At 38.5% G+C, this 13,735-nt stretch overlaps 2 protein-coding genes across 2 annotated transcripts; both read left to right on the forward strand.

Annotated features, from left to right (window-relative positions):
* The first annotated feature begins 604 nt into the window (after positions 1 to 604).
* On the forward strand, positions 605 to 5,146 carry LOC107837928 (polypeptide N-acetylgalactosaminyltransferase 6-like). The gene is made up of 6 exons (XM_016678765.1): positions 605 to 769; positions 1,217 to 1,382; positions 1,771 to 2,221; positions 2,334 to 2,506; positions 4,595 to 4,744; positions 4,908 to 5,146. Exons 3-6 carry the CDS (start codon positions 1,794 to 1,796, stop codon positions 5,144 to 5,146), a joined length of 990 nt encoding a protein of 329 aa, XP_016534251.1. The 5' UTR covers positions 605 to 769; positions 1,217 to 1,382; positions 1,771 to 1,793.
* Positions 5,147 to 5,951: 805 nt separating this feature from the next.
* On the forward strand, positions 5,952 to 11,693 carry LOC103147823 (adenylate cyclase type 5-like; the record flags this gene model as incomplete). Its single annotated transcript, XM_016678766.1, has 10 exons — positions 5,952 to 6,083; positions 6,163 to 6,321; positions 6,438 to 6,613; positions 8,119 to 8,139; positions 8,489 to 8,518; positions 8,604 to 8,736; positions 9,661 to 9,924; positions 10,021 to 10,225; positions 10,308 to 10,432; positions 11,203 to 11,693. Coding segments are annotated over 10 exons (1,374 nt in total), but the record flags the coding sequence as incomplete, so codon positions are not given.
* Between the last annotated feature and the right edge of the window lie 2,042 nt (positions 11,694 to 13,735).

The following is a 13,735-nucleotide window of genomic DNA, read 5'->3' on the forward strand; positions in this document are numbered from 1 at the left end:
ATTTTCACTCTTACACTATTCTTGTTAGTTTAAAAACCTAATCCTTTCTTCTCTATTGTTAACAGGTAGATTAAGGAAAGTGCTGCACATCAATGAATTCCTGCTCATGCAGTAAATACATCCTAAAACCCCATTAAAGTTATACAGATTTTTAAGAGAGCCACTGTGCAATAAAACATAAAGTTTCTTCCAAATGTTGTGTTTACTAGCCTTTACTTCCAAACTTTCAACCTATTATTATTATTATTATTATTATTATTATTATTATTATTATTATCTGCAACATTACATTTACAGTTTAAGTCTGTTTAAGATTGCCAGAGTCAAGAACTTACTCCAGTTCTGTCACTGGGTGGGAGAACTGGTGCACCCTGACCGGACAAGTCGTCACTCTAACTCAGTGAAAAACTAACCCTGGTCCTCACCGCCTCCCTGCTCTGCATGCCTTAGATGTGCCTCTATTCCAGAACAGCTGATTCAAATGATTGCATGATGACCACCAAGTGCTACAGAAACCTGTTAATCACCCAGAGATACAATTCAGGTGTGTGGCAGAAGGGAAATACCTAAAATATGCAGAGACAGGGCGGAGGTGAGGACCAGGGTTGAGAAACACTGCTCTATGTTATTAGCAACACAGATACCCACATAATACCAAAACACATAACAGACAGTCATGCATGAACACAATGAAATCTGCAGAATGGCTCAGTTGTGTTTCTCTTTCGACTGTTGGAGGAAGCGGCAGAGATGAACCCAGAAAGGAGATGTAAACTCCAGATAAACTACCTCTTAAACAATATTAGAAATGTAGAAACTATGTTGTTCCCTTTTGTTTGAATTAAACTTGGCTTTTTATCTGACAAACATGTTTTCAATTTATGATAATGATTAGTAATTTTTGGCTGAGCTCCGTCCTGCTTATCAAACACTGGAGTCACTTTGATTTATGGATTAACCTTTGTAAGTTTGAAAAAATCATCATGGCTTGATTAGTTAACAATGGATTGGTTTGTATTATTGTTTTTTCTTTTATTCTGCCGTTTACCTCAGACAAACATTTACTGAGAAATCCTGCAGAAGGTGCTCTTAACTCTCATTCCTCTCCTAAGTAGATAAATGTGATCCCACAAGAAATGCAACTTAAAAGTAAAATGGAAGTTAAAAATAACTCAGCCGAAGTGAAACCAGGAATAAAGAACATACTTCTTGGCAGTCTCACCGCAGCTGCTTGACTGAGTCAGATGTTTTTAACCGGTCTGAGCGGTTGCAAAGGGTCCTTGATGCACACTGATCCAGCTGAGCACCTGTGCACTTCATTGTCGGTCTCTGTAAGACGTGGGAGGCAAACAGGACAACACAGAGAAAAATTACAGCAAAAAGTAAGTACTTTTCTCATTTAATAAAGACAGTGTTGTTGGTTAACTAGCTCAGAAACACAGGTTTGCTAAAGTTATTACTTTTCAAACTATATTTGTAAATGAATGAAGGATCTTCCAACAAATGATTACACCAATGCTTGGACAGGACTTAGTGTTTTATTTTTGTCTTGTTGAATTAGTTACCTCATTCTGTCATTGTATTGCTGTTTAAATAAGACAACAATAACTTTATGAATAGTCAAATATCTTCAAATAAAGGAATTAGTTTTTCCAAGCATGACGTAGAGAGGGTTTTCCAGACTGCAGCTGTTGATCTGGTGAAATAACTATTTAAAATAATTTTTTTGTTGTCTATAATGTTGCACTTTGTTTGTTTTTCTCTTCTCAGGTCCCCATCGCTCTCTGAATATCATGCATTTTTATTTGCTTCGACACAAACGCTCAGTGAAGATAGCATTCTCCAGTTTTCTGTGTTTGTCTTTTATTATGCTTGTCTACATGAACTACACAACAACGCCACATTCCCCTCGACTTCCCAAGGGAAATGTGGGGAAACTCAGAGGATCCATCCCTGTCCAGACCACCAGGTTTACAGATTCCTCTGTCCACAAATGTCCTCCTGGATTTTACAGCAAGCAGGAGTTCAGGCCTCACCTTCAGAGGCCTTACCAAAATCGCTGGGAACCGGGAGCAGGCGGCAAGCCATTCGTGTGGCGCTCTATGACTGCTGAGGAACAGAAAGAGGAATCAAGTGGTTTTAAGAAAAACCAGTTCAACCAGTTTGCCAGTGATCGCATCTCTCTGCACCGGGATCTGGGAAAGGACACACGGCCTCCAGAGTGAGTTTATCTCAGGAGAACATCGTTTCTTGGCGACATCACCCTGCAGGCAAGAGATAAATCTATGCGTTGTTTAAAAGCTGCCTCTTAACTTCCAGTCTGGCTCTGACAGCTGCCTGAAGCAGAAGTTTTTGAGATGTCCCGGCCTTCCAACCACCAGCGTGATAATAGTGTTTCACAACGAGGCCTGGTCCACTCTGCTCAGGACGGTCTACAGCGTCCTGCACACGGCTCCTGCTGCTCTGCTCACAGAGATCTTACTGGTGGACGACGCCAGTACAGACGGTGAGTGAGATCACTGATAGTTAATGTTGCATCTTAATGCTTTCACATATATAGTGTCCTAGAGAAAGTATTCACAACTCCTCAACTTTCCTTTTTCACGAGGGAAACAAAAACGTATATGTATTTATTTGGGATTTTATGAGAAATACCATCCCAAAGAAGCAGATAACTATTGAATCTAAGGTAAATGATACATACTTTATGGGGTTCTTTTTCTATTTTTATGGTTCCCTTCACTAAAAGTGTTTGTTGCCTCCAAAAATCACAGTGTGAGTGAATTGATTTCACTTGTTTGAGTCAACCTCACTTTAAATCTGGTTGATCAGTGAAGGTTTCAGAAGTTTGGTGAACAAACAGCTGAATGAAGAAAACAAAAATAAAATGAATACATAAAAGTAATGAAGACCAAGGATCACAGCAGACAACTTGGGAATAAAACTGTGGAGCTTTTCCTAAACACTTTTCATCGATGACCTGAAAATGGAAAGAACATAACTGCAAACCTACCAAGATCTAACTAACCACATAATCTGAAAGGAGATTATTGATCTTGAAGGGGCATGAATAATTTTGCAAGGCATTGGATGTATATCATTTCTTCAGAAAGTACTCTCATATTTCAGAGAACAAAACATGATGAAAACTGAAATTTACTGCTTCTGCATTGAGTTGGTGTACAATGTGGAAGTGGGGAAGGAATTTGTCCTCATTTGTTCTGCTTTAACACTGTACAGTTAATTACAGTATTAGTGTCTTTATCATGCTGATAGCCACTATGGCGACTAAATGCATGACTCATCACATCCATAATAAGGTCCAAAGTGAAAGGTTATCTGGAAAATTATGCTCTGTTTATTATTAAAACCTAATCTTTTACAAACGGTAAAGTACTTGAGTGTCTTGTTGCTTAAGATGGAATTTGTGTTTAATATCCTGCTGCCGTCTTTATGTATTCATAAATGTACTTCTAGGGGAAAATTCATTAAGAAAAATTTCCATCAAGACTCAAAGCTGACAAAACTAAGAGTCTGTTTCATAATTAAGAAAAGATCTAGTTTATCGTTTACCTCTGCAGAAAGGCCTGCTTACTGGAACACTTACAAGCTTGTATGAGGTTTTTGCAGCCAGCTGAGGTATTTTTCTGCAGCTGGTGATTAAAACTTCACAGGAACTCAACCATCTGAACGTGAACCTAAGACTCCAACTGTGGAAACTCAGCATCCATCCACCCTTTGTTGTTACCTGCTTAGTTTGAAAGGGTGAGACTGGCGCCTGTCTCCAGCAATCTTTCAATAAGAGGCGATGCCAATTATGTCACCTGTCCATCGTAAGGAGAGAAAACTATGTCCATACATGCTAATACCTGAGTCAGTTTTTAGAAACTGACTCGGGTATTGCTCTGGTTTACTGAGAGGAAACCAGAGCATTCAGAGAACAGAGGATATGCAGGACGACCCCAGGCCAGGATTTGAACCCAAGACCTCTTTGTGTCGAACCAACTGTGCCACCATGTGTCAATGGAGACAGAAAAAAAGACAAAAATGTTTTGAATTTTAAAATTTTTAAGAAGAGATTAGACGAGATGTGGCTGGTGTTGCCAGTGGCAGTTTCTGCGACTTGGGCAACGGCCCAGGGCGCCATCTTGTGGGGGATAGAACTGCCTCTGGGTGTTGCCCCAAAATTCAGTGGGAAAAGTTATCACAATGCATTCACCCACTAAGTACACTGTTTAAAAAGTCTCTAATATAAGGCAAAATACTGGAAGCTGTAAATCTGTATTTATATGGTAATTTTTTGGCAACAACAGCTACTAGTATTTTACCTTAAATTTGAGATTCTTTTTTTCTTTTTGCAATATCAAATTAATCTGTGATATATTGTGTTAATTACATTTAGACATTTCAATTAAAAATCTGAATAAGTATTAAATTTAAGTGTTCATAACATTTATCTGTATTCAAAGTGCAAATATGCAGTAAATCACAACCCCTCGAACTTCAATGTAACTCCAATATAAAGACATGCAAAATGCCAGATTTTATTAACATTTGCCATCCTTCAGCTCTAATTTTGTATTTATGTCTTCAGATCTCTTAAAGACTCCACTGGATGAATATGTGCAGGGGCTGCGAATAGTGCGAGTCCTGCGTCAGAAGGAGAGAAAAGGCCTGATCACAGCCAGGCTGATGGGGGCTCAGGCTGCACAGGGGGAGGTCCTCACCTTCCTAGATTCCCACTGTGAGTTTGTAGTTTTGTTGTTTTTTTACATGCAGAGGACAAATGTTTGGCTTAGCAATGTGTTTGGTTATTGCAATAGTATTTCTATGCAGCAGTATTCCATATAATAGCCAATAGCTTCCAGCTAGTGAAAAAATGTTTCAGTTTTCTTTTTATTTCACAGGTGAATGTTTCCCTGGCTGGCTGGAGCCTCTTCTGGCTCGAATAGCTGAAGAGCCCAGAGCCGTGGTGAGCCCAAGAATCACGTCGATCGATAATCACAGCCTGAGGTTTCACAAACCAGTGCCTGAACTGCAAAACTACAGCCGAGGAAATTTTGATTGGAGACTCAAGTTTGGATGGGAACGTGTTCCAGACGAGGAGAAGAAGCGCAGAAAGAATGAGACATACCCTATCAGGTAATTACAAATGGATACAAAGAAAGAAAGTATAAGTTTCCTCAAGTTGTAACCTTTTAAGAGAAAGAACAATAAATGCACACTATCAAATAAACTTGATAGGGACAAGTTTATTTGTCTTGATAGGGACAAATAAACTTGTCCCTATCAAGTTTATTTGATAGGGACATAGACAAACTGAACAAAAACAGCAGTTCCAGATTTTTGATCTGTTGGGTTTCCTTAGATAAAAACTTTGAATAATTAATTGAGCATACTGTACTGATTGATAACCAGGAATAATAGGAATGTATGTGTGATTAAATTAAAACAACTTTTTTGTAGTGCAGTAAGACAATATTTGTAGTGGATTTGCACAATATAAACAAAAGCTACGTTCACACTGCAGCCTGAAGAGACCCAAATCCAAATTTTTGTCAAATCGCATTTATTTGCCGTGGCCGTTGTGGTTCACGCCACACTTCCAAATATATGCGACCTGTATGTGATCTCCAGTGTGAACTGCAAACCCGCATGCGCAGTAGAGGGCGCAATAACGTCACACATGACAGAGAGCGTGCTCAGCATAGACATAAGAGAAGACCCTACATTGGCCGCTCCGGCGCAGGATATACGGCGGCCATCTTGGAGCGGTNGCACGATACGATACATGATATTCTGTTCACGATACAATATACATATTCACGATATAAAATACTAATAACATACACTGACATTTGTGGTTGTAAAGCAATAAAATGAAATAAATTTACGGTGTATGAATATTTTTATAAGGGACTGTACTGGGGCAACATATATAATGTGGAAATCATTTGTGTTTGCAGCTCTTCCCAGCTGCAATGCAAACCGTTTCGAAGAAGATTGTCCAATCTCGCACCAACAGCACCCTGGTTGGAGTTTTCTCCATCATCCTCGTCTTCATCTCTGCCTTTGTTAATATGGTAAGAGTTGACAAAAAAAAAGATGTATATTTTTTTTAAGGACGTGACTCTGAATGCGTTTCTGGATGATCGTCTCCAGTTCGCCTGCGACACCCAGAGCTTGACAGAATGCGTCGCCGAGAAGCTGAACACGTCTGCAGGCCTGGTGACGCCGTGTCTGATCCGCAGCTTGAATGTGTCCATCGAAGGAGGTTTGGAGATCTGCCCCAGCCAAGGCCCCTCCTGCCCCTTTCCCGAGGTCAGTCCACCATCTTACACCACTTTCCTCTGGAGCGGCTTCCAAGAGAAGCAAACAGATTTTTCTGTGGCTCGTGGTTGCTGATGCGGGTCGCGGCTGTCTCCTGTCTGTTCCAGTATTTCAGCTACAGTGTGCTGCTGACGCTGCTGGCCTGCTCAGTGTTCCTGCAAATCAGCAGCATAGGGAAGCTGGCCCTCATGCTGCTCATCCAGCTCACCTTCCTGCTGCTCGTGGAGTGGCCACAAGTAGCACTATTTGACAACGCAGACCTCTTTGTCACCTCCAATGCCATGTGAGTGCAGCAGTGTGTTGTGGTAAAAGAAGCAGTTATGTCCTGTGATTTAACATTTTGGTTGTATAACTAAAACTGTCCAAAACTTGGCATCAAATCACCAAATGTTTGTTGTTCGCTCATTCTTTGATGGCATTCAACTATCGTATTTTCCGCACTATAATGCGCACAGGATTATAAGGCCCATAGAACAGACGCTACAGTAGAGGCTGGAGTTACATTATGCTACCACTAGATGGAGCTCCACTAAACGGAATGACAACAAACAGTCTGACTCCGGTCGGCGAGAAGAGCCATCCGCGACTGGGCCGGGGCGTAGCCGGACGATGGTCACCTTTCTCTGTTCGCGCACAGCATGTTGGTGGAGAACGTGGCGCTAAATGACCTGCAGACGACCTGATTCTAGACGGTTGGTAGGTAGATAGGTCAGTCAAACTTTATTAATAGATTACAAACCAGCATTCTGACAGCTATCCCAGCATGCACCGCGTGCTTCTTCTTCTACGGGCGAAAATGAAGTCGGCGGCTGCTTACCGTAGATGCTAGACCTGTTGTGGCTCAATATTGCTCCATATATAAGGCACACCGGATTATAAGGCGCACTGTCGGCTTTTGAGGAAATTGAAGGTTTTTAGGTGCGCCTTATAGTGCGGAAAATACAGTAATCTCTGTAGAGTTTGATACTTAAAAAACAATTTATGTAACTTTTATAAACAAGGTGTTTTATACATATTTGCTAAAACTGTCTTGATGTCATGACAAATAATCTGTGAAAAGATCAATCTCCTCCACCTCCTTCCAGTTCTGCTGTTGCCGTCTGAAAAAATGCACCAAAAACAACCAATCAGAGCCAGGAGGAGAGTCTTAGCGCTGTCAATCAACACATGTACTCGCTGATGAACGTTATAATGGTGGAGGATCAATTTATCTTTTCAGGAAAACTGTTTATCTGCCATCATCAGTGGCCATGCTAACTAGCCTTAGCATTCACAACAGGATATGCTAACAGCGCTATGCAGCATTGTGATTGACAGCGCTAAGACCCACCTCCTGGCTCTGATTGGTTGTTTTCAGTTAGCATCGGCAGAAGACAGTGGAGCTCCAGTATTTGTCTCATATCATGCTGTCACGACATAGTAACAGTTCCAACAAATAAACAAATAAATAGTTTACATGAAAGTTTCATACCGCACTTTTAAGATCTGGATTTTTTTTTGTTGTTACAATACACATCATTTCCTAACTTTTTGTCATGTAAGCCTACCTATTAAGCAATAAACTAAGCATTAATAGCTGAATGAATCTTCTTATATCTTTTTTGCTACATTAAAAAAGTGAAAAAGTGCTGCCTTCAGTTTTAAATGCTGGATCACTGTAGTTGAATCTTTCAGCATTGTTAAAACTGGTATTAAATATTCATATATTGAAATTACAATTAGTTCTCTTTGACTGTTTTTTTAAATACTTTTGTGTTTTCACTGAGCTTCTTTTTTTTTCTCTTTTAGTGCTTTAAATGAAACCAGTTGGTAAGTTCTTTGTTTACATTTATGAGATAACTTTTATAATTTTTTATATCTCTACCAGAATTAATAAATATAAAACATTAGCTTGTTTTTTTTCTAGTCATTAAATTACCTTAAATTATGTGAAGAAAGTGGAAAGTAAATGAAATTAGTGTCTTACTCTGTGATATTTCTTTTTCAAATCAACCGTTTATCTCCTATTTTTTTCATTAGCATTTAAATATTTAAAATTTTCACATAAAGACAATATATATTAATTACAGTTTATGTGTCAGAAGTAAATACTGATATGAGAAAATAGTAATTGTCTTTATTTCTATTCACAAAAATAATTTTTTGTTTGTAATTTCAGGTCCAGTTTCAATGAAACTACAGTTGAGTGGTATGTTGTTTCAATTGCTTTTGTTAAAAATGTAATCATTCCTCCAAGTTTCTTTCATTCAGTCTGAGTTTCGGTCTCTTTGCAGCCCATACTCTGTGACCAAAGTGTCCCTGCGGGTCATGACCCCTGTGATCCTCACCGTCTTCGTCCTGGCGCTGTACCTGCACGCACAGCAGGTTGAATCCACGGCTCGCCTCGACTTCCTCTGGAAACTACAGGTACGGCCACCAGAGGGCGCTGTCGGGTCACGTTTATGCTTATCTGTCCCTCTGTGATTCCTGTGTGTGCAATACCAAAACATTATACTCGAGTAAGAGTAGTACTAATTAAACATACTTTTACTGAAGTAAAAGTAAAAAAGTATTTGTTAAAACAAAACACACATTTTTTAATATTTAAAAATTACCATCATCAGTATATAAAGTTATGAGGAAATTGTTGTATTTTAAATACCAAAGTGACAATAATTCTTATGAATAATATAATTACAAAATTAGAGAAAAGAAACATTTTCTTAATTTCTTTTACATTACAATTAATGAAACTTTTTTGTTTATTATTCACCAAATAGTGCATGCAAAGATTACATTACAAACAAATAAATTAGATAAGAGAATGAATAACAACGACAAAAAAACCTAATAAAATAAACTAACAAAAAAAGGAGGTACACATTAAAATGGATACAATTAAGACAAAGATAAAACAGCATAACCAAGTGGTGTCACAAGAAAAAATAATTAAAATGTTTGGGTTAGGATACTTTTCTTCTTTTAATCTTGGCAGTTATTTTCTGACTTGTTTCGATTAATCTAGTGTCACAGATATTTTGGGTAGAAGTGGGAAAAAGAGGAAGAAAACAACAGCAACAAAAAAAAAGAGAAATTAACAAAAACTGCAGATCTGTCAGGTGAATTTTTATATAAAACAAGCTTGTTCTTCATTCAGTGAAGTTACTCAAATGGGTAGAGTATCCAAAGATTTTACTCAAATAAGACTCATAATGCATAATGAAATTACTCAAGTAAAAGTAAAAAGTACAGCGCAATAAAAATAGCTACTAAGACTCTGGATTCCTGGTGAATAATTATGTCTCTGTTTTGGCATCCTGGTCCTTATCAAAGCTGTTTATTTCCTGCCAGGCCACCGAGGAGAAGGAAGAGATGGAGGAGCTGCAGGCCTATAACCGTCGCCTCCTTCACAACATCCTGCCGAAGGACGTGGCTGCTCACTTCTTGGCTCGAGAGCGGCGCAACGATGAGCTGTACTACCAGTCCTGTGAGTGCGTAGCCGTCATGTTCGCATCCATCAGCAATTTCTCTGAGTTCTACGTGGAGCTGGAGGCCAACAACGAGGGGGTGGAGTGTCTCCGGCTGCTCAACGAGATCATCGCCGACTTCGATGAGGTAAAACATTGTTTGTTTGTTTTTTTACGAAATTCAGATCACAGTATTAAAGTGCAGCTTGGAGAAAATGAACATCTGTTTTTGTTAACGGCTCAGATCATCAGTGAAGAGAAGTACAGGCAGCTGGAGAAGATCAAAACCATTGGTTCCACCTACATGGCGGCCTCCGGTCTTAACGACTCTACTTACGACAAAGAGGGTCGTTCTCATATTACTGCGCTAGCAGACTATGCTATGAGACTGAGAGAGCAGATGAAGTATATCAACGAGCATTCCTTCAACAACTTCCAGATGAAGATAGGTACAGAGAGAAAATCATGGGGAAAATTGTGAGCCTGTTCTTCACAGCGCATGTTTTTACAAAGTTTGTGTTTGATTCACAGGTCTGAACATTGGGCCAGTGGTAGCAGGAGTCATTGGCGCCCGGAAGCCCCAGTATGATATTTGGGGAAACACAGTAAACGTGGCCAGTCGCATGGACAGCACAGGTGTACCTGACCGCATTCAGGTAACACATAACAATGGGAATTCAACTTGGAAGGACGAGTGGCATTTATTCAAATTTAAACAATACATGTAGATTAAAATGGTCTACATTAATTTTAGTTTTGATTTTTTTTTTCCTTTTCGACTTCTTTGGTAGCCCTGAGTTCAGTTTGGGATGTTTTTGTACAGGTTTTTTACACTACATTAGCACACGAAAGATTTTCCCTGTGCTATTTTGTAATAAATAGTGCTACTGTTTCTCAGTATTAATGTAGCTGTACTACGATATATTACAAAGTAGTAGTACAGCATCGTTGGTAAACTTAGTAAAGCACAAACTCAGCATCCAGGGATGGATGGTATTTACATGATTCCTGATGTTTCATTGCTATCTTTTATCATTTATTTCAGAAAACTTTTTATCTTAACAGGAAATTGATTTATCGTCGTCTCGATAAATTTCAATTGATAGTATTGACAGTATTATCCTAAATGACATTTTTACCATTTTCTCCACTGTTTGTTTGATGAAAGCATCAATAAATACCAGTGAATTAGAAAATAAGATTGAATGTTACAGTAAGTAAGAGGAATCTAGAAAGTAAGAGGAATCTAGAAAGTCTCCTTTAAATGGGGATGTTTGTATGTTTGGTGATATGAAGTCATAACCATACAGTTATCTACAAAACAACTAATAAATTGGGGGGTTTTTACCATACATTTTTATTGTTATTACAATAGTACCTCAGAATATTTCTCTAAAATCCTATCGATATTTTCTGAACTCCCCAGGTGACCACGGACCTCTACCAGGTGCTTGATAGCAAAGGATACGTGCTGGAGTGCCGCGGAGTCGTTAAGGTCAAAGGTAAAGGGGAAATGACGACCTACTTCCTAAACGACGGGCCGCCCAACAGCTAGCAGCCGTGGCAGCAGCGGACGCTGGGTCGGTACCCACTGCAAGGACACGGCACCACTGAGCGAGCACTCACAGCGCGAGCGAAACAGCTGAGAACTACAATCGCCATCACTTGAATCCCAAGCAAAGAGGAAAACGCGAACTTTTGGGACTCCGGAGAAGGGAAAGCGTTCTCGACGGGAGGAGAAAGCTCTTGTTTTGACAGCCATCTCGGCCGCGTACATGTTGGAGGACAACGTGTTTTTCTCATGTCTAGCCTCTCTCTCAGGCTTCTTGAAAGATGCAAAGTCTGTTTATTTAAAACAACGCCTTTTAGCCTGTGTGAAAAGAAAATTATCGCTGTACATAAGGCTACTTTTTATTTTATTTGTTGTTCTTTTGTTCGGTAATTTTTATTTTATTTTTTATTTTTTTGTTTGTTTGTTTGACACAATTTATGAACAGGTACTTTTGTTCCCGCTTTAATTATTTATTTCAGTCTTGATGTTTTGTGCTAAAGGTCCTTTATAAAAAAAAAGTGTGAACACATACGTGCACAAATATCCAGTTTATTACACGTTTATAAGTGTGTATGTACATGCATATTTGTGTGTGTATGACTATATGTATAAACTGAGGAGGAATATATTGACCAAAGACTAAAGTATTTACTAAAAGCAAGGCAGATATTGTGATATGTTTTCGCTGAAGTCAGCAATGATCACCACCTTTGTTTTTGTTTTTTTGTTTTTGTTTTTCTTTCGCCCGACTTCTGGCAGTGAAGGCTCATTTTCATAAAATACAGAGTTTATTTATTTTGTCTGTCATTTAGGCAGCAGAGAACAGATTTTTAACTCTAAATAATAAAATTACCCTCAATCATTTTAACAGATGAAATTAAAAGTGACTAAAGATGACTAGATATGCTACGAGAAGGGTTACATATTTTTATCTGAGCAAAACAAAGATCGAGCTCAGATTGGGATTAGAGGACTCTCCACTGGTTTGAGCTCCTTTTTGTCTCTTTTCCTTTTCTTTGGTTTTTTTTTTGGGTGGAAATGAAGGAGCATAAATCAGTGAGCTGTTCCAGAACCTCCAGGTAGGGAGGGGCAGAAACTACGGATTTCAACGCAGTTGCGTCATGCAGCTTGATTCTTCTATGAAGAAGAAGTAGACGAAGGAAAGAAATATCCGCTGATTTCGACTGAATACTGTGCTTTGTAATCCTGAAGGGGCATAACTATTTTCACTGTGAGGTTTTTATGATACAACAAAACTGCTTTCTTGCCAAACATAACTGCTTTGAGCATGTCTTACTGTGGTTTCTTTTTCTTTTCTTTTTTTTTATTTTTACTTTCCGTTTGTTTTGACGTAGGGTATTTTGTATAAATTCTGTACCCATCATTTGTATATTCTTAGTGTTGTTATTATTATGATGATTCTGGTTAGTTCTTATGCTTAACATGATGATTCCATTTCCGATGAAGAACAGCACGCTTTCTTGTAAAATTCAAAGGTCACTGGTACCAACGGATCAACTGCCGAGTTCTGCTGCTCGCGAGACGGGATCGGAGTCAGAACCACTGGCCCAGATAGGAGAGAAAATTACACATGAGTCATTGTGTGTTTTATTTAATCCACTCCAGTCAGGCTCTAACAGGCCCGTTTTTTTTTATTTCAGCGGTAAAAGAAACATAAATCATCACTGGTGTTGCTCTGAATGGACAGTTTGCGCAGGACAGGCAGGTTGACAATTTTATCCGCATTAATATGACAAACCTTTACTGTATGATAATATGGAATCACTACTCACTGTTTTTATCAAAAATAAACAAATCAGGCTTTTTTTTAAATAAGAAAATCACAGAGATGACCAATTAACAATTGAAGATTTCGGTCGTGTAAAGCATCTGTCCAAAAATAATAATAAAAAAATAAATAAATAAATAAGTGATGTAATTAATGGCATAATTGTTTTTCAGATCTGATTCAAGAAAAAACAAACAAACATGTAATTACTCAGAGTTGAAGAAACAAATATGGAGTCATGAACTAAAAACTCATGATGACTGTTGTAGTAAAATATGCAACAGTCATTAAAATTAGCGGTTCATCTGTTCATTTACACAAAATATAGATATTTATGGAATCATGAAGTAAGACCAAAACAATTAGTACTTTGGCTCCTCAGTTGATTTGCCTTTGCTGAAGAATTATGTGGCAATCTGCATTATTATCCACATTTTATCCTCGACAATCTTTTCCCCCATTTGACATGAAAAAAATAATTAATATTGTAATTTAATATTCTGAGGGTTTTTTTACAGAGCTATTATTCTCTGTATTTTTCTTTATTTCTCTCAATGTGAAACAATTGACCTTCTACATGCATCTACAAATGGTTTTAGACGAGCATGATAACCTTCA

The sequence above is a fragment of the Poecilia formosa genome, unplaced genomic scaffold, assembly GCF_000485575.1.
Source record: "Poecilia formosa unplaced genomic scaffold, Poecilia_formosa-5.1.2 Scaffold190, whole genome shotgun sequence".
Classification (NCBI taxonomy): domain Eukaryota; kingdom Metazoa; phylum Chordata; class Actinopteri; order Cyprinodontiformes; family Poeciliidae; genus Poecilia; species Poecilia formosa.

Excerpts from the sequence above, each read along its gene's own strand:
- LOC107837928 (XM_016678765.1), top strand. The coding sequence starts at position 1,794 with ATGCATTTTTATTTGCTTCGACACAAACGCTCAGTGAAGATAGCATTC. Across the intron at positions 2,222-2,333 it reads AAGGACACACGGCCTCCAGA|CTGCCTGAAGCAGAAGTTTT; the intron begins GTGAGTTTATCT and ends TGGCTCTGACAG. Across the intron at positions 4,745-4,907 it reads CACCTTCCTAGATTCCCACT|GTGAATGTTTCCCTGGCTGG; the intron begins GTGAGTTTGTAG and ends TTTATTTCACAG.